This window comes from Rissa tridactyla, chromosome 6 (assembly GCF_028500815.1).
Source record: "Rissa tridactyla isolate bRisTri1 chromosome 6, bRisTri1.patW.cur.20221130, whole genome shotgun sequence".
Lineage (NCBI taxonomy): Eukaryota > Metazoa > Chordata > Aves > Charadriiformes > Laridae > Rissa > Rissa tridactyla.
In genome coordinates, this window is record NC_071471.1 from 39594463 (window position 1) to 39614208 (window position 19746).

The 19746-nt window shown below is 38.6% G+C and overlaps 1 protein-coding gene across 2 annotated transcripts in view; it reads left to right on the forward strand.

Annotated features, from left to right (window-relative positions):
• Nucleotides 1–19516, forward strand: part of RTKN2 (rhotekin 2) — a 36985-nt gene extending 17469 nt beyond the window's left edge. For both annotated transcript variants that reach the window (XM_054207061.1, XM_054207062.1), the window contains exons 7-12: nucleotides 658–752; nucleotides 2268–2374; nucleotides 3407–3538; nucleotides 10282–10447; nucleotides 12397–12504; nucleotides 14014–19516. In XM_054207061.1, coding sequence (XP_054063036.1) covers nucleotides 658–752; nucleotides 2268–2374; nucleotides 3407–3538; nucleotides 10282–10447; nucleotides 12397–12504; nucleotides 14014–14567 — 1162 coding nt within the window. In that variant the 3' untranslated portion in view covers nucleotides 14568–19516. The remainder of the gene's footprint in view (nucleotides 1–657; nucleotides 753–2267; nucleotides 2375–3406; nucleotides 3539–10281; nucleotides 10448–12396; nucleotides 12505–14013) is intronic.
• Nucleotides 19517–19746: the final 230 nt, after the last annotated feature.

Here is a 19746-nt window from a genome sequence, read left to right on the forward strand (position 1 = left end):
AAATGACTGTTTCATAAAGCGTAGTCTACACAGGCAAAGCAAAAGAGCAGAGCAACATGGAGGAGCAGTATAAAGCCTTTTAATTTTTAACCTGTATTTTCAGATAAAGTTTATGTCATTAGTTGTTCTATTAAATATAGCAATTTTTGAGCCTATTACCAAATCGAAGTGATTTAGGCCTTGGAATAGGAGCAGTGAAATGGTTAAAAGTTACTTGGTGTCTGACTGGAGGAGAGACATGCTTTTAGCATCCTGAGGGTGCAGAGAGGTTGGATAGCACAGTCTTTACACCTGGGTTTGGCAGCTGCTGGCTCAGCAGTAAGCGTGAGCCCAGGTTGGAGGCAGTGGCCACAGGAGAAGCCTCCTGGCTGGTGGGTTCAAGAGAGGTGGCTATGGAAAGAGCCACCTGACGGGGCCTCCTGGTGTTGTCCTGGAAGTTGTGGGGTGGGAAGGAACTGGAGGTACACACAGGGTGGGGGCAGGAGGTGAGGATATAGGAAGCAGATGGACAGACTGTGGGACAGGGTGCTGCCTTGCACCTTGGCCTTCCCTTGTACCCAAATGCCATATGTCAGTAATGTCCAGACTCCCTTTAATTACTGCCTGGGCAACGTGAAGCAGAAATGTCTTAAACGTGCCTTTTTCTTTCACATTTAGCGGAGCAAAGTACAGTTTGCTAGCGTATACCACTCTGGGGCTGGAGAGCGCTGGCGACAATTTCAAGACCCACAACCTTACCATTACAGGAAATGGTAAGTACATATGGTACCAATTTAAGGAAATAAAAAACCAGTAACATTTTGCATTTCTCTCTCTTGTAAACTAAAGAGTTTAAAGAGATTATTTTTCTTGATACTTAATATAGAACAACTTTAATAAAATATTTAACGTCTCTAAAACAGGCATCTATACACAGCTGAATAAACTCTAAGTTGAGTAAAATTTCAAGTCCAGATGAAAATGTAATTCTTTTGGGAGTTTCTTCTGTCATTTGCATCTTGGTCTTATGTGAGTTGTAGCTATATACAAATTATTTCCCCTTCCTCACAACCAAGGAGAGGTATCAGAATGAAGAACAGCTTTTCCCTTTGTAGTCAAAAGGAAAGTAGAAAAATAGCTTCAGTTCAGCTATTTCAGGCTCAAATTTAACAGAAGGCATAAGAACACGTGCTTGCAGCTTGCACTGGTCACTACTTCAGCTCTGGGACAGCACAAGTTGGCAGCAGTCAATCTAGATGCTAACACAGGGGCTATGATCATGTTTTAAGTAGCAGGAGTACAGTTTTTGATATTTCGTTCGTTATTTTCTGAAAGGATAGCCCCTCCCATAAGCCACCCTCTAATTGGTAACTTAAGACAGGGGCCTATCACTGTATTTCACTGTAGCTTCTGGGAACTTTATCTTTTACTCGGGTAAACTTGACCTCAAAGAGAATTTCATTTTTTACACTTCATTAATTCTGAGTAAGTACAGATTTGAAGAGTTATGGGGCATTTGTTTCCTGAAGGGTTGGATGAATAATTTTGAGTATCTTTGATACTCAAAATAAGCCTTTCCTTATTAGTACTTTATACTCTTTCTTCTTGAAATTCTTTTTTTGTCATTTCTCACTAGACTAAGTTATGTAAATTAATGACATACCCGGGTATTTTGGTTCATTACAAGCATTTCTAAACCACGACCAAAGACAGAGCCCTATCAATGCAACGTTGTATTACCTGCCTCCAATTGCAGAAGAGAGAGCCTATTACATAGCAGAGCTGAGCGAGGAGGGATACTGCAGCTCATTAGAAGCTCCTTGGAATCCTAAACGCTCTTCTGGTCCTGAAGGCAGAAGTAGATCCAAATTCTAAGCCTTAGTAAAACAATCTGAAGCAAAGCGCTCATGTGTAAATGTAGCTGTGAGCTGCGATGGGATGGTCTCAGGGATCCTACTGAGATGGCCTAGATAAGATGGCCCGTGTACTTTCAGAATATTTCTAGCTGTGAAATGAGATTGAGAGCTATATTTTATGTAAGAGCAACCTCTTCTTGCAGAACAATATCTCCATTCTTTTTTTTTTTTTTTTTATTAAAAAAACTTACTGAAGACTAGGAATCAGTTTTAGTCTAATCCTACAGGATGTAATCTCTTTCTTTAAATAGAAAAAAGCTTATTTAAATTCATGATCTCAAAAAAAAAATATGTAGAAAGCTAAACTATATATTTAGGACAAATGTTCAGAACTAAGTGTTTGTCCTTCTTTTGCCTGGTCTTTTCCCCCAGAGGAATCCTCTTTTTGGGTCCCCCTGTATGGAAGCATGTGCTGCCGTTTAGTTGCCCAGCCTTCCTGCATGGCCAGGGACATGATGGCAGGATTTCTTAGTCAGCAGGTAAGAAGACTTTGCTTGTGTTTACATCGTCTTCTGTTAATAGCTGTCACTAAGAGTCAATTGTTAAAACATTTGCTTTTACCTGAAGTGGTTCCTTGAGAACTGTTATTTTTCACCTGTTCTACCTAGAGCAAGGGGAAAATTCTGTCCCACAGCTGTGTTTACAAACAGTATCTTCAGTGGCTAAGCGCAAAGAAATAGATGTTTCCTTGGTGTGCTTATCAATAAAATCATTTAGGCTGTTACAGAAAGATCAAGTACAGTTCTTATTTCAGATTTTGTTTAGGCTGGTACTTGATGGCAGCCGTCCTAATCATCCCATGGCTCTCGTCTTTGTACATACCTCTCCTTGTGCTAGCACAAGAGTTCATATCGCAGCATGGTGAATCTGACTGGTGAACCGAGCGATATTTAAACTCATCCCTTCAAAAATCATTCCTGTGAACTCAGTTCACTTCTCTATTTTGGTTCACTGCACAACTAGGCAAATGAGAAGGTGGTAGTGGAGGGCCAGAGAGGCTGGGTCATGTATCAGGAGTGCTGAGTTACAGGCTTTAAACTGGTTGTGAAACTGTAATGCATTTGTGAAAGCTGTTAAGAAAATTAATTTGAGAAAGTGGAAATTCTAGGCAACTGTCTTTGCTTGACATTTGTTGAATGTAGTGTGTATTTCCACAGTGAGATACTCTTTTATTTCTCTTATTGTGTCATTACTGTAGTTAATAAAGGTGGTTTTTTTCTTACAGTAGATACCAGTTCTAGATTTCATTCTCTGTGAACCATCAGATTCTGTATTGTTAGTGTCACATGGCAGTAAATGTGCGAGAACTGTAAAACACCAAAAGACATTTAAAGTATTGCTAACATTCAAAAATCAACGACTGAAATGTTCTACGACAGGAAGTCTTTGTTTTAGGAAAGAATTCAGTGTGGCTAAGTTTTGATCGCACAGGGCTGATCTGGGAATGCCTTATAATGTGCTTTTAATATATAGTTTATGTTTGGCAATTTCTGACTCTTTCTTCCCTTTAGCAAATGCTAGGAAGCCTAACTAGCTGGAGGAGGCTGTATTGCGTACTAAGAGGTGGCAAGCTCTTTTGTTATAACTCACCAGAAGAAATTGAGGCTAAACTGGAGCCAGCATTGACAGTTTCCATCAACAAGGTAAAATTGGTTGTATGGGGTTTTTTTTTTTGTTTGGTTTGTTCTTTTTGTTTATTTTGGGGGAGGTTGTTTTTGTTTTAAGACATGCCTACAGTCATCTGGGCTCTAAGCTGCTGGTATGCAGAACGCGTTATAGGTAGCGTGTGGGTGGGGTATGCTTCAGTGAAATTTGCAGTCGCCGAATTTTTTAGCAAAGACTTAATTTCTTAGCTGTGGACATGCATTAGACTAGTTAGCATAGAGGTAAAAAGGAGGTTGTTTTTCCTTAGGAAAAGGGATAACTTGTTATATGACAATTTTATAAGACAGGCCTTGGAGATGTATTGCTTACAGTCCGTTAGCAATGCTGTGGGAGACTTTTGTCCTCATCAAAGTGGAATTTTAACACAAGCTTTTTTGTTGTTGTATATTATTTGGCCACAGTCCTAATTAGGAGAGCTGGAAAATTGTTCAAAATATTTTAGTGCCTTAAAATAAGCTGCTTTTCTTAATACTGGTTTTGTACAGGGCTCAATAACTTTGGAAATTCTGTTCTCCAGGTGACGTTATTCCTGCTTTTCATACCCTGATTGGAAAGGCTGAGTTTAAAATGTAAAGTTAAAATGTTACTTACTATTTGGCTAAAGAAACATTAAGTATTTAATTTGAAGTAATATTTAATTGTTCAATTTAGGAATGTTATTGAAAGGACCTTCTAGAATGGCAAACATTAGAATGAACAGATGCTTTCAAAAACTGCTTTTGGTGCAGTCATCAAGAGTTAATATCGCATAAGGATAGGCAGGAGAATTTAATGTTATTTACAATTGACATAGCTGGATTCAGTTTACCTAAGTAAATAGACACATTCGGAAAGTGTGTTAAGCACAGGTTGATCTGGATTCCGCTGCTGTGCTCCTGTGAGCGCTTGATGCCAGCACTAATTCTGACAGAAGCGCTCCTGCCGGCCAGTTGCTTGTTGAGGCTGCTGTGCTGCTTTATGCCAGGGCAGGCATTAGGGCAGCGGAGTGATGAATTGGACAAGGGAACTGATGTGGGTTAAAATTAGCTCGTTTTGGGGGCAGGAGGAAGCTTGGCTTCAACCTTTAATAAATAAGGTCCCCTTTAATAAATTCTCTCATCCAGTTCACTACATGGCTACACAAATGCTTGCGTGGTACAAGAAAGGGGCCAGGCTAGGATTGGGAATGTGTAGGGACACAGAGTAGTAAAGAACTGCCTCTTACAACAGCAGTATCAGCTTTTGGTGGCTTTTAAGTTTCTGGAAAATATGTCTGTGAATCTAATATATAAACCAAACATTTAAACTAGATAAAACAATGTGGCCTGTTTGTGTTAGGACTTCTCTTTTAATGTGCTAAGATTTAAATTGATTCCTTAATTAAAAACACCATTCTGCTAGTGCCATAGCTTTTAACAAAGCCATTTTTTCTTCGATTTGTTCATGCATTTACATTAAATAAATGCTTAAACTGTGATATGTATTTAAGCAGGATTACTTGCTTACCTCTTCAGTTACTTCTAATTGCACTAGTCAGCCTTTGCCAGAATTCTGTTTTCCAGCTGTTCACCATATCAGCTAAGAAATGGCAAACTTTAGTAAATTACAGAATGACTAAATCCATATTCTAAAATGTGACCGTAATATTTTTAAAATTTATGTGTCTGGCTACCTCATATCTTTCCTTGGAGCTCTCTGTTTTGGTCTATGTCCTAATTTTGCTTTTCCTTTTAAAATAACCATATTCTACTAAGGTATTTTGCTCCTCCAAGTTACCAATACACTTAGAACCTAAAATGCAGCTTACTAAGCATTTGCTGGGAGACTGTTTGTGTATTTGCAGAGTATCCTTTAAGCTAACATGTAGAAGGTACATAAATCACATATCTTATACCATTTTACAAAAATGTCAGACAGCTGGAAAATATGACTGTGAATCCTTCTTCAGTTTTAATTAAAACCCGACAAAAAATCTGCAATTTAAAACTTATTTGGATACTTTACCACTGAAACAGTTTCTCTTGAAAAAAACTTAATGCCTGTAGATATTTTTTGATTCCTTTGTTATGAAATTTCTCTTACGGATTAAACGAAAGCAAACTAATCATAGGGGCTTGCCTGCTACATGTTGTTATAGAAACAGCAATTTCCAAATGAAAGTTGAGATTGAACACCAACTCTAGACGTTCTAACTAAAACCTCTTCTGGTTGCATATGTGGCATATTCATTTGTAATGTGAAGCTGATCCTTTACATGTAATTGAAAGATACTGTCTGAAAAGTAATGAAATCATCTGGATTTATGAGAAACTCTCTGGAAAATATTCACACCGATAGCCTTATTCCCCATTCCCTTTGAATCGAGACTTGAAGAAGCCATTAAGACCAGCAAAGTCATTACTTCAACTTCAGATGACTTCACCGCTACTGCCGTTGAGCAAGAATGGTTCTGCAGTTCCTATTATGCAAGTGCTACTATTATTGTTCCAGCTAAATGTGATTATAACATATTATATTGCACAACTAAGTAGGAAAAGAGAAATGATATTTTCTGTAGCAAGGAAAATTCGCTGGAATCCAATTTGAGCAAGAAATACTCCTTATGGGCCAGTTCCTGAAATTTTTTCAAGTTTTCTTTAGTTTGAAATGAATAATAAAACACCTGATAGCTTAGCAAATTGGTGCGTATGCCAGCGGTTCATGTTGGTTTCTCAGTATTTGGAATGCATATTCTATTGTGTCCTGACCACAGATTATAAAACTTTTTTTGTGCCCTGTATGCCTGAAGCTTGAGGAGTTCTGGGACATGGCTTTGAATTAACGTACACCTGTGATTTCCTTCCTGGCTTATTTTGCCAGCGCAGTCTTTGCTCTGGTGCCAGGCAGCGCAGCAGTCCCAGAGCTGTCTCCGTGCTCATCCTAGTTGCTGAGGTGAACAGGGTGAGGAACAACAAATGTCTGCAGCCATGGGCTCAGGGTTCACAGACTGGTTGCTAAACGGTGTGGCAGAAGTGAAAGGACAAAATCAAGCTGGCATTTCTGCAGACTATTACCTCGAATGACAGTTCTTGTTGGAACATCTGTTCTGTGCTAGGTCAGGGAGAGAAATTCATTGGAAGGTGTAGCGATGGCTACAGCAGCATAACTTCAAGGGAACCATGTAGTATTTCTAGGGAACCAGGGAGTTCACCCTCAGACTGGAGCAGAAGGATATCGATACAAGTTCTTGACCATGTGAAGGAGCCATCAATATGAGCAATATTCTCCGTGTGCATCAGGAAACTCCAGCAGTGGTGAAACAAGAGCATCCCTGAAAATATCTATGTTCTCTGTAGTAAGGACTTTGTCCCACCGGTTGGCTTAGACGAGTCTTCATACGTGTGAAAATATTTCGGAAAGGCACCGACTAGTTAAGTGCCTCCAAATGTCTGGTATCTCATATCATGTTGCTGATTTAGTCCTGCAATTGCTTGAAAGAGATTGTGGATGCGGGCAGGGGGAGCAGGTATAATACCTGGATCCCACATGGTGGACCTTATAACACGCATGCTCGAATTGAGTGGCTTGGAAGCTATGCTTTATGGCTCCCTGGTGCTCCATAGAATGCTGGCTAGTCATATAATGCCAGCACCTTCCTCTGGTTTTTAGCTGCCGCATTGCACCAAAGGTAAAATGCCATGGAAATCCTAAAATTGCTTTTCAGTACCATACTTGCACATTATACTTACCATCCAGTGGCCACGAGGATGTTATGTTAATAAAAGTTCACAAAACAATGAAGATGAAAGGAGGAAGTATTTGTAACTGATCTGGTGAATTTGGTCTTGTGCATTAAGGTGTTTGAAAGCCATAATTTTAAATTTAACTGTATTTCCCTGCTTGCCTAAGACAGACCCCATGGAAATTATTAACATTACAGCAGAAACCAACACATGAACAGATTATATTTTGTTTCCAGTGTTGTGTTGTTATTTCTTGGTTTATTTTTTGGTACTAAAAATATGAAGGAAGTTTGTTATATGTGATTTGGTTTGTTTAATCTTAAAATAGATACACAGAACTGGACCTTAGGTTATTCAATATTTTTCTCAAGAACTGTAATTTGTTCCAATGTCTTAAAAGGATCTTTATAACCAGTGCTCCTCAGTGTGTTGGGATTGGCTTAGCAGGAAAGTGTTGCACCTCAGCAATAAAAAAGTTCTCTTTCTCTCTCTTTTTTTTCTTGTTTTTGTTTTCTTTTTAGCTTCCCAGAGAGGTATTATCAGGCAAAGAGATTTTTTGGTTTGGAGGAAAAACTATAGAGGAAGGTTCATATTTACATTCCCTTAAAAAAAAATAAATCTATCATTTTCCCTCTTAGTCTTTCCCCACCTTCAAAAAAATATTCTTTTGCATATAGGACATAAAACTGGTTTCCTCTTCCCAAAAAGAATCATTGGAGTTCAAGATTCAACTCTCCTTTCCTATTCCGATCTTCACAATTCTCATCTTTACAATGGCTGTGGCAGAGTTGGTTCCATTGTCTGTAAGACTGCGAAAAGTTGAGTGTTGTTATAACATGGTACCATAAGATGCTTTTGTTGTTGTTCTTTTGGGTTTTTTTTTTATTTGGTGGGGGTTTTTTTGTGGGTTTGTTGTTGTTGGTTTTGTTTGTTTGTTTGTTTGTTTTTTCGTGAAGCGGAACTGGGCATGCGGTGTAATTCAGCCGAGCTTGGTAAATTCATCAGCCCATTACTGTAATGGCATCTTGTATCACTGCTTAAATATTTAAGCATCAGATATAGATTGTTGCTTGAGGATTTATCTCCTTTGAATAATACCATAGTTGTGGGATAAAACCTGCAGCAAACGTCATTAAATAAACTTGTGTGTATGGTATGCTTGAAGTTCTTACCTGTCAAATGTTAATCTATTTGATTTAATTTTTTTGCTGGTATCTATGGTTACCTGAGTTAATGGGATATAGAGCACTTATGGATGAATTACTTCATCTCCTATTTTTAGACAGAAGAATTTAAATGAGCATATCCATCAGATATGCTACAAGCAGCTGTTGGTATTTCAAATGGTTACTTCAGTAATGCATTTAAAATCTGGGGAATGTTCTGTAGAATAATTTTTGTTTTTCCGAGTATCAGAACTAGGCTTATCCCCATGGGATCCCATGTGTAAACTTAATTTCTGTAGGTGTATGTTTAACATCTTTAGCAGATGTTTGACATTTGGTTGAATTGTGTAAAAAGGAACATGGTTAATCTGTCCCCACTGTATTTTGAGGAGTGCCCCAAGGCCACCTTTGTGCTCAGATTCACTGTCCATCCAGGCAGGAGACCTTTGAACACAACCCTCGCCGTGGTTGTTGACTTTCTTCAAAACCTGGGGCACTCTCCATGCCAGGGGACATCTTTGTGTGGCACAAGGGTGCTGTGTGGTCGTAATGTGCTTTAGGTGGCCTCGTGTCCTGCCAGGCTCCAGGACCGGCCAGCTGTAGGGTGCTGGCTGGTTTCCTGGCACTGAAACTCGTCATCCTGCCAGGATTTGGCATTATGCTGCTCTCCTGGGTATGCCAAAAATCCTTCAAAGAGCAGTGTCGTAAGAGACCATCTCTTGTTCAGTCAGGTTGAATTGTATATGCAAAGATATTCCCAGAGTTCCTGCTGTTACTTTTGCAAATAAAGTAATGTTAATTATTTTAATTTGTTCATCATGTTGTGATGAGCAGCAATGATGACCAAATTTTTTCAGTTGTGTGTTATATCCGACTTTTACTAAAATCTTTCAGCATTTTACACATGAAAAAAAATAAATTTACTCAGTTAAGAGTAAGTGCTTTTTTTTTTTTTCATTGTAGTAATGCCATAACAAAGAAATGAGATAGTATGAAAATACCACTGGATCTAGTCTAGATGATAAAAATCAATTGAACTATGTCCCCAGACAGAAGGGGAAGCCTTGGCTGTAACAGTGCCAGTGCATAACCTGAGAGCCTTTCTAACATTAGCTGAAGAAACTTGATAGACTTGTGATATGCTTTTCATATATACATTTAATTGTTTCTACGTAGCTCTCCCTAATTAAGGCAAAACTAAAATGTCTATTTTGAAATGACAAGTAGGATTTTTTAATATTAGAGCAAAATGTTTTTCATGCTGGAAATTTGTTCTAGCAGAACTGTTGTATGGGTAACTGCTACAAACGCTCCTTTAAATGGGGACTAGATAAGTTTCTTTTTACATTTTCTGTTACTATAGTATTAGCCCTGAATGTTCTGATTCACTGAGATAAACATAAAATAGACACGGGTTTAGAATACATAAATAAAGGCACGCAGAAGTACAGTAGGAGACCTAAATAGTAGCTGTAACAATATGGTTGTCCAGCTGAAGAGTTCAGCGAAAAGGAGCTGCTGGCTGTTATTTTAGATTATTCACTAAACTACTGCGGAGAAGAGTGAGCTGTGTGAGATGGGCTGGTGAAGGCAGAGGGAGGGGAAACCTACAACATACATTCTGTAATTCAGTACTAAAATGCAATAATTGTGCTCTGTTCCCTTAATTTTCATATTTTATGCAAAAATATTTTTTTAAGCACTTCTTGACATTAGTTCCTTTTATTTTAATTGGAAATTAATCTGTATTAGATAAAAAGCCAAATGATACCTCCCTTACACCGTCATTGGCCATAAGGTGATGGCAGTGTGGAGCTGAAGCAGTGACTCACTCCCACAGTTTGTCGTTCCTAGGAAACCAGAATTCGAGCTGTGGATAAGGACCCCAAGAGAAGAACTAATAACTTCTCTGTTATCAACCCCATGTCTGGAGAGGCTGTGACGCAACTTTTTGCTACTGACAGTAGGGACGACCTTCATAAGTGGATGGAGGCTTTCTGGCAGCACTTCTATGATCTGAGTAAGTAAAGCGGGCAGCACTGGCAGCATGCCCTCCAAGTGGGGTGTGAAGTAACATCAAAGGGATCTTTGAACAATTTGAGTTGGAATTGCCTCATAAGCCTTTGTTTGCAGCGACGAGAAGGAGAATGTTCTTTGGGCTAATATTGGGTGGTGGTCTAAGCCGTTGGAAGGCAAATATTTGACTAAACTAAAGTCCACGTGTTCAGTCTGGGGTTTTGCAGGAAAACAGAAGCGGAATACGTCCATCAGTCTCAAAAGAGCTTGGTCTCTTTTAGCAGTGTTCAAGATAAATTTCTTTTTTTAGGACTGCTAAGTTCTCACTATTTCTTCCTTCACTGGAACAGGAAGAGTCCACCTCTGCCTGGGCATCCTACCAGTGCTGTGTTGGTTTTGTGAGATTCTCCTTTGGGCGTGGAAGCCTTAGTGGGAAGTGGTGAGGATGCTGGATTCAGCTGGGGCCATGGCTAGGGTGCAGATTCTGCCAGCCCATGTAACTAGGCACGTGTATATGGGATTTCCTTGCTCAGCAGTATTATGGATGAATTAAATTGCAATTTGTTGCAATAGGGATTGCTTGGTGATTCTAAGGTTTTCATACATCTCATATCACGGGAATATGCCCACCTAGCCACACTCCAGTCATGCAAATACACGCTGCTTACCTGAACCTGGTAAAAGCTGTACCTGAGGCTTTGTAACAGATGATATAAATGAGATGATAAATTAATACTCTGATCCTTTGGTTAACCTCTGGAACATCACTGTTCTTACATGAGAGAAGAAACTCATTCATTGGTGTAAAACAGTGAAACGGTATTGAAGTATTATACTTGTTAAACACCAAATACTTATTGAAAAGAACTCTATAGATTAATTTGTCTTCATCTTTTTCCTCTGCTTTAGTAGCTTGACTAAGAGGTTTATTAAGAATAGAGAACAACTGTCAGTCATTATGCTGTCATTGACCAGGTATAGTTGGTTCCTGATAGTCATTTTTATCAGGTCAAAACCCAGAAACAGGTCAATTAATGAAATATCAGTCTTTAGTCAGAGGCCACACCAATAAAATCAGTGAATTGAGCCTGTGGAAACTAGGTATTGTAGTTCGTATTTCTAGTCCTTTCCAACTCTGATTTACAATGAGAAAAGGCTCTATTAATTAAAGAAACACACCAAGCAAAAACTAGGGCATCCTCTTTAAATTAACTGTAGAGTGGGGTAGAAGAACTACTTCTTATTCATTATAGATAGAATACCCATGGATTTTTTGAGACAGTTTCCTTAGGTTCAGAAAAAATGGGTCACTTGGCATTTAAATGCTTTTTTTTCTTCCCTGGTTCTAAAATTCTCTTAAAATTAATGTGCTCAGAAAACTTGGAATGATTGGTATGAACAAAGTAATTTTACTGTGTCTTGTTTTCCTTAAGGTCAAAATCTTATTAATAGAAAAAGAGGTTTTCTTGTCTGCTAACAGATAAAAGGCAAGTTATTGTCTATTAAAGACAGAACGTTCCTTTGCTATAACATTGTACCATCGTTGTGTAACATCCAGCTTGCAGTATATTGGAGGTTGTCCCTGAGAACTTCGTGAAGCTTTCCTAACCTTAAATTTCTTTTTTTTTTTTTTTTTTTTTTAGGATTTTTTCTCATGAATTTATACTGTGTTTGGGGATTTGAAGGCAAATCATGATATTTAACCTTCATAGTATAATAGTACTGCTGTGATGCTTAAATTAAAGGCGTAGTATCTAATGACCTTTGTGCTAAGAGTTAGAATGAGTACAGAGTTGAAAATACAAAAGCATCCTGGGCATTCCTGCTAAACAAGAGTAAATCCCTCCTGCTTAGCATTGCTTTGGAGATAGTTTCCTAACACAATCTAATAACTTCAATTTTTTTCAAGCTGAAGTGTTTAAGTTCCAGACATTGTTCTCTTTTCTCTCTCAGGCCAGTGGAAACATTGTTGTGAAGAACTTATGAAAATTGAGATTATGTCACCACGGAAACCACCTTTGTTCTTGACAAAAGAAGCGACCTCCGTCTACCATGATATGAGTAAGTGGGATTTGTCTTTTCAAGTTGCAGGGCAACAGAAACAACATTGTCTGTATTCAGATGGCTTCTGGTGTTATGTTGAAACACTGAGTTTTTCAAGGGCAATTCAGACAATGAAAGCAACATAATTGCATACCAAGGAGTTCATGTTAAATCTGAATTTGTAATAGCACAAATAATGAATACAGGTTTATACCTTGAGCCAAAAAATCTGCAATCTGGACTGTAACTGGGGAGCCCTGAGCACATTCAAAAAAGCTGTCACTAGAAATAAACTTCCATCATAAGAGTAGTATAAAGCTCAGGAAATGTAAAGGTAAAGTAGCCTAGTCTGCAAACCAATAATGTCTTTAACTAGTTGCATGAAATTAATTTGCTGTTCTTGAAGCTATTTAAAAGCTTACCTAACATTAATTACCTAATTGTTAGGTCTTTGGTAATGATATTGAAAAACATGCTTGGAAAATCTATCTAGCATGTATTTGAGACTTCTGTTTTTACAGAGCAAAATGGTACGCAGCAGGATTATTTTAATAGTTTCATTACAGAAAATAATATTTACAGACTAGGAAAAGTAGGTCACTTTGTTTTAATGGATCTAATGCAGTATTGGCTGAGAAGCACTGTACAACTATAAATGCCTGACTGCTTGCTGCTTGAGATCGGAACTGGGAAGATGCTCAAAATGCCACATGGGTCATTGAGTCACTGTGCGTCACAGCACTGAACAGTCAAGAGAGTCCTATCTAAGCTGTGAATGCAGAGCAGAAAGACAATAAATCAACGATATAGAAGTTTTACGAAGGTAACACTTCTGATGCTCAAGTACCTCAGTGAGGAGCAGAAAGCAAACTCTGTTTCACTCTTAATATACCAGTTTTTTCCTGCTTATTTGTAGTGTTAATAGGTAAAACCCTGTTTAAAAATGTGCTGAAAATCATTAACCTGTGGCCTGTGATAGAAAAGATGTTGCTGCTGTTTTAGAGGCTAGTATTTACAGCAGTATGCATAGAAAACTCAGTATGAGGGATAAGAAATGGCGCAAGACACTCTTAAGGCACATAAAGAAAAATTATATATGTAAAGATGTCCCATTTCCTGCAGGCTGGAAGCACAAGAATATTTAGTCGTAGACTTTTTCATGTGCTTTCTGTAAAACAAAATTTTCAAAGCACTATACAACAAAATATCTTTAATATCTACTATATATAGGTTTCCTAGTAGTACATTATTTTTTTCTACTTTTACTTCTAAAGCAATATCAATGCCTACCCCATTGCCTCGATGCCAGCTGTCACAAAAACAGTTCCCTCCTGTCACCTGAGTTCTCTCTTTGAAATCATATCTAATCTTTGCCATTTCATCCATTAATACTCTTAGTGGTAGTCCAGATTTCATGAGACATGGTTAATACAGTTTTGTATTCTGAATAGTAATAACGAAATAGGTAGCAGTAAAATCATTGGTAGCATTTTAATCTGAGTTAATTGCTGTCCCTTAAAATTACAGGCATTGATTCTCCAGTGAAACATGAGGGCTTAGCTGATATCATACAAAGAAAAATCAAAGAGAGCGATGGTGAGTTCCTGCTTGGCCAGCAAAAAGAATCTGCGTCTTCCTTATGGGCCTCACTCTTTGATGGATCTCATGAGATGGTTGTTCAGAAAAACACGCATCCGGGCTCAAAAAGAGATACTGCAAGTCCTACTGATGGCAGAGGAAAGAAAAGAAGAGCTCCGCCTCCACCTTCTGATAAGTTACCATACACTGCAAAAGCCCAGGTGAACACAGAGCAATTGGGCAAGGAAAACCAGGAGAAGCCTGAGCGCACATCTGCTGGTACGTCTTCCTTTGATTCAAAGTTATCTACAATAATGCAGCAGTTGCAGACACCCATTCCTGCTCCTCGCAAAATTGGTCCTTGTAGAAAAATCAGTTTAGCTGGCCATGGGAATCCCAGTTCATTGGTTACCAAGACTGAGTCGGAAACAAAACCAGTACTAACCCCCAGACAGAAATGCATTACGGAAATGCTAGACCCTAGGTCATGGTTGCAGCCATAGACACCATAATTAGCTTAGTAGGGTCCCTGGAATTTTACATTTCTCAGCCTTATACCGTAACTCTTGAGCAAAAATAGATTTTTAGCATATATCTTGTAATTATTGAGGCTAAAGTTGTTTTTTTTTTTCTTTTAACCAGGGCATTACTACTAGCTGCAGTCTCAGCTGTGCTCATTATCGCTAACATCTAAATAATTGCACTAGTAACAGAGGGGGGTTATCTCTATCTGAAATAACAGTGCAACTTCTGAAAAGAGCGGTTCAGTACTTTCCCCTTGAAGAACCAGCGGTGTTCAGGGTAACTCGGTGTCCCTGCAGCAGGGATGTTACCATCACCTTCTACCGGTCCCGCAGCTTGGCCCATCTGCAGCTCCTCAGGCTAGTTCAAGTGGGAATTTCACACATATTCAGCGCAGATCTTCCAAAGCTGATTTTCTCAGGCTCCATGCTTGTGTTCACCTAAAATATTCTTATCTCTTCCTCGCTGTTTGTGAACCACTGCTTATAAGTTAACGTACTCTGAAAAGTTACTGTGCTCTTCTGAATGGCCCTATAATTCCATATGAATTTCCGAAGCAGTTCTATCAATTTAGTGTGGGGTCTCCTAAGTTCTTGCAGGTGCATGCGCTGCCCAAATGGACCAGGATTATCTGTGTTTGAGCAAGAATGTCATACATCGCTGCTCATTTTGGACTAACATGAACATTTAAAAGCAGTGCTGCGTATGAACACCCATTCGGGATTTTGTTTTTATCGTTGTTTTTTCCTGACGAGTGGGGCTCTGTAGCGTTGCTTCTCCTTTGTGCAGCCCCTCAGCTGTTCCTGGTTAGGTAGCTGGTTTGTAAACACGGCAGTGATACTGGTAAACAAACAGGGTTTTGTCACCAGTCGTTCTTTCTGAACAGAGAATAAGTACTTCAGGTGAAAATATTGAATTTTGATATTTTCCCATCAGGCTGTTCAACATTTCTGTAAGAAGCATGGGGTGATTAGGGTTACTGTGGCACCTGCAAAACATCTATCGCATACGGAAAAGGTTCTGTTCTCCTGGATCCACGGCTTAAATATCCAACCCTTTCTTTGGTCGATGCATTTATCTCAGATGCACGGACATATCCAAGAGCAAAGGTCTGCTTGCAGATTTCCCTCTAGAGCCGTGGTATTCAGACCTGTGTTGAGAGAGTCATATCAGCAACTGTATACATACAGTTCATTTTTATTTCTTTTCCTAAATTGCGGATGGCTTTGGGAGCTTTACCATTTCTCCAGAAGATATTGTGCATGGTTCGTTTGTTTGTTTTATCTATTTTTTTTGTCTTCTGCTAAGCTCTTGGCTGCACAGCTGTGAAGGTATCTGCTGAATTCCCTCAGTAGTTCATTGGCTATTTGGGACAGGGCTTGAGAGGCAGGTTTCATTTACAGATCCTTTCGCAGGATTAGAGCCCTTCGTTTCTAGAATGTCCTTATTCATTCTTTCTTTAATCACATTCCGTTTTCACTCTGAAACAGCCATAATCATTCTTACAATAAATCATGCTGTTACTTAAGTGGATGGTTTGTGAATGGTTTATAAATAGGAACAGAAAAACTGAAGAATAACGACATGATTATGTAAATTAGACACAGTCAACTAAGTGGACTGTGCAACTCTGAACAAGAAATAGGAAAAATAAACAGGGAGAAAAAAAAATTCATATTTTCCAAAATGCAGCTGCAGTTTATTTAGGTTTAGATTGAGCCTTATATGTTACTGTGCTCTGGAAAGAAAGAATACCTTTTTCTTGGTAACCCCCTTCCATTTATTTGTTATATTTCAAAATAAATCTCATAAATATATAAGGCAAGAAGGCACCATAATGAGGATTCATTTTTAAATTCAACAGGCCATTGAATTTCAACGAGCAGTTTCTCTATTACATTCAGTGGCTTTGTTTTGAACTGAACATACATATTTTAGGAAGGCATTTAATATTAATTTAAAGTCTTCAAGTGATGAGGATTCACTCATACCTCCTGTTGCAATAGTTAATTACCCCAGGTACATTTTTCACTTGATTTTCTATTTGCATTTCTAGCTCCACCTTAAGTTATTTTGGTCTTTTTATGCATTTGATTGCTTATATTGATCTCTGTAGTATCAGCTTTTCTAATTGCTTGTGTGTAGTTATAAATCATGATTATGTCCCTTTTAACCTTTTCTCTGATGAGATGTACTGAATTCCTTAACTTTCTTATGGCAATGAATGTTATCCAAGACTAATTAATCTTCACCTTCTTCTTTGTACTTCTCATGTATTGAAATATTTCTAAGTGTGACATTCGAGTTAGATGCCACATGTCAATAGTGATCCATCAGGACTATATAGGGACATAACGTGATTCTCTTACTCTGATTAATATCTCCCTCCACTCTTTCATCAAAGATTATATTATCCTTTTTTTTGTGTGGAAGCATTGCCTTGGATGCTGACTTTATGGCTCAAGTCCTCTTCTGAGTCTTTTCAAGAATGCGGTACATCATCCTCTTGTTATCCTACCTTATTTTTTTCTTAGAAATACACGCTGTATTTTACCCGCATTAAAATACTGCTCCTGAAGTGATCCAGATTGCTCTGTGGAAGTGACCTGTCCTCATTCTTTACTACTCCAGCAGTCTGCACGTCCTTTGCAAATTTATTGCAAGTGATTTTTACAGTTTCTTTCAGATCATTGATTTTTAAAATGGAATGCAAGGCAAGGTTTGTAGAGAGAGGTGATAAGTTTTTATTACATCAGTGACATGGGTAAGGGGGTGGGGAAAAGCAAACAGACAGGCCATTGAGTTTGTGTCCCTTTTTTCCCAGAGCCTTTAAAAAATTGAATAAGATGGAAAAAAACCCTATACTTCTTGCTGATTCCTTATTAATACTGCATTTTGAAATGAGTTTTCTGTCTTCACCATAACATTCTATATTGATTTGATTTAGTACTGGTATTTTAACAAAAATGACATGTTCATCTGGTTTTCAGTAGGTGACTCAGGGTTCTTAGGGGTAGCACCTCAGCGCAGGTGTCTGCTGAGCTTACTCTAGCGAAGAGTAAAATGCAGCCTGTTGTTCAAGACCTGTTCTCCATGAAGCAGTGTTGATTGACACTTTATATCTATCTTTACATTAGACGCCTAGGAGCCAGTTTGCTATATTGCCCTGATCACCACTAAGCAAACCAGGCCGTTAATTACCCTGATCATCCTGCTTCAGAACAACAGCGTTGTGCTTGCGGTCCTGTGAAATGTCATGGCGGTGTTGAGACTTGTTTAATTAATTGCACGTTTAGGCTCCTACAGCTGGAAAGGCTTCTGCTACCAAACGTAGTTTCAGTTATTTTAAACAACCACTGTATAATCCGTATTATGCAGCATCAGTTGACTTCAGGTTTTAGTATTTGTTGTTACTGACTTAGTCTTTTTTTTTCCCCCTTCTGTATTGCCATTTATTATTGCCTTCGCATCTTCTGTTAAGCAAGTTGGTTTAACTGATAAAAACTGCAGGCTACCAGCAAACATTGATCTTAGCTACACAGTGAAGTCAGTTGTAGGAAATACATTTCTACTCAGCTTTTGTCCATGCAAGAGAACATAAATATTTGTAATAAAAACAGCACAATTTTAGGAGTATAATTAGAAGATAGATCTGTGAGGAAAATTGACTTTTTTGGCTTTTCCATATAGTGACAATACTTCATCACTGATACCAGTCCCTTATTATATTATTGCATAGGCTTGTGCAGAAATTACTTTGTTTTTTTCCCTCAAATTTTCCTGACTGGAATGAGGATGAATATTGGTGGAATGAATGAATGAATATGGTGAAAACCGTTAAACTGCTTCTGGGCACTAAAGGAGAATGTGCCCGTTAAGCGACCTGATCAGTTGCATTCAGTCATGAGGGTGCTTCAATTGCATGACTCAAAGTATCAGTGATCAAAAACCAAAAGTCATTTAATTAGCATCTATAAACAGTGCTGGAATAGGAAATATTTCACAAAGGCAGAGGTGACATTAGCCGGCCTCCTGCTGGGACGAGGCTTGGAAGGCAGCATCCTATTGTGTCCCATTGCCCCGTGTTCACATTTGTGCAGGCAAGTCGGCGTGCTGCTGCCTGGCACCGGGTTCTGTGGAAAAACCGGATTTATCCAGAGGCACTGCACCCAGAATGAACGGTTCGGGCTACCCAGTGTAGCATGGTGAAGACACTGGTGGCATCTGCCACCGCTGAACTGCACAGGTGAGTAGGTACTTTTCTGAGGAACGTGTCAGGCACGCTCTGAAAATTGTACCTGCTTGCTCCCTGCTGGAATGAATTAATTGCCGCTTAAAGGCGGAATTAAGTAGTGGGATTGCCATGTTAAAGTCAGGTGGAGACAACAGTCAACCTAAACTCTTTCTTTTAGAAGTACAGCTTGAAAGCAATTGCTAGTCCAAACTTGAGTATAAATTTCACAGAACATGAACAACTTTTGAAATATTGACTGAACAAAGACTTAATTTAGTAACTTTTTGTATTCTACCTAATGTCTTCAGCTCTTGGAATGGTAGACGGTACCTTTTGTGATTTTAAAAACAGCAGTTTAAAATGTTTACATTTTTACTAGTATTGTTATTTTATTTTTTCTATGGTAATTATATTAATAGTTATTATATGGTGGTTTGTACATATTTGGAAATACTGTCCTAGTATTCAGAGTCGATTTGTAATTAATATAGACTGCCTTAATAGAAAAATGCAGATTTGGACACTAACATACTGTGAAATGTTAGAACAGAAATCTTTTTTTGCTGCTAACATATTGTATTTTTGTTAAAATATGCAAGTGAAATTAAAAATGTTTCTAGAGGAAAAGGGTTTTGGTGCCGTTTTCTTCCATCTAGAACTGCATTAAGCATTTCTGCAGTTTACAAACCGCGGGCGATGGCTGCTGTAAAACCAGAGACCTTATGGGTAGCCACTCGCTACCAGGCCAGCAGAATGTGTCCCCCTGGGTTGGTGCTGACAATAGCAAAGAGTATTGGCCTCGGTTTTCTAAACTGGAGGAAGGGAGAACAAACCCTTTGGCATCCGGCGTTGGCTGCTCAACTCGTGCTCCAGTGTACCCAACGGATCTGTGCGTGAACAGGTAAAGTTAGGAGTGTCGTCTGAGA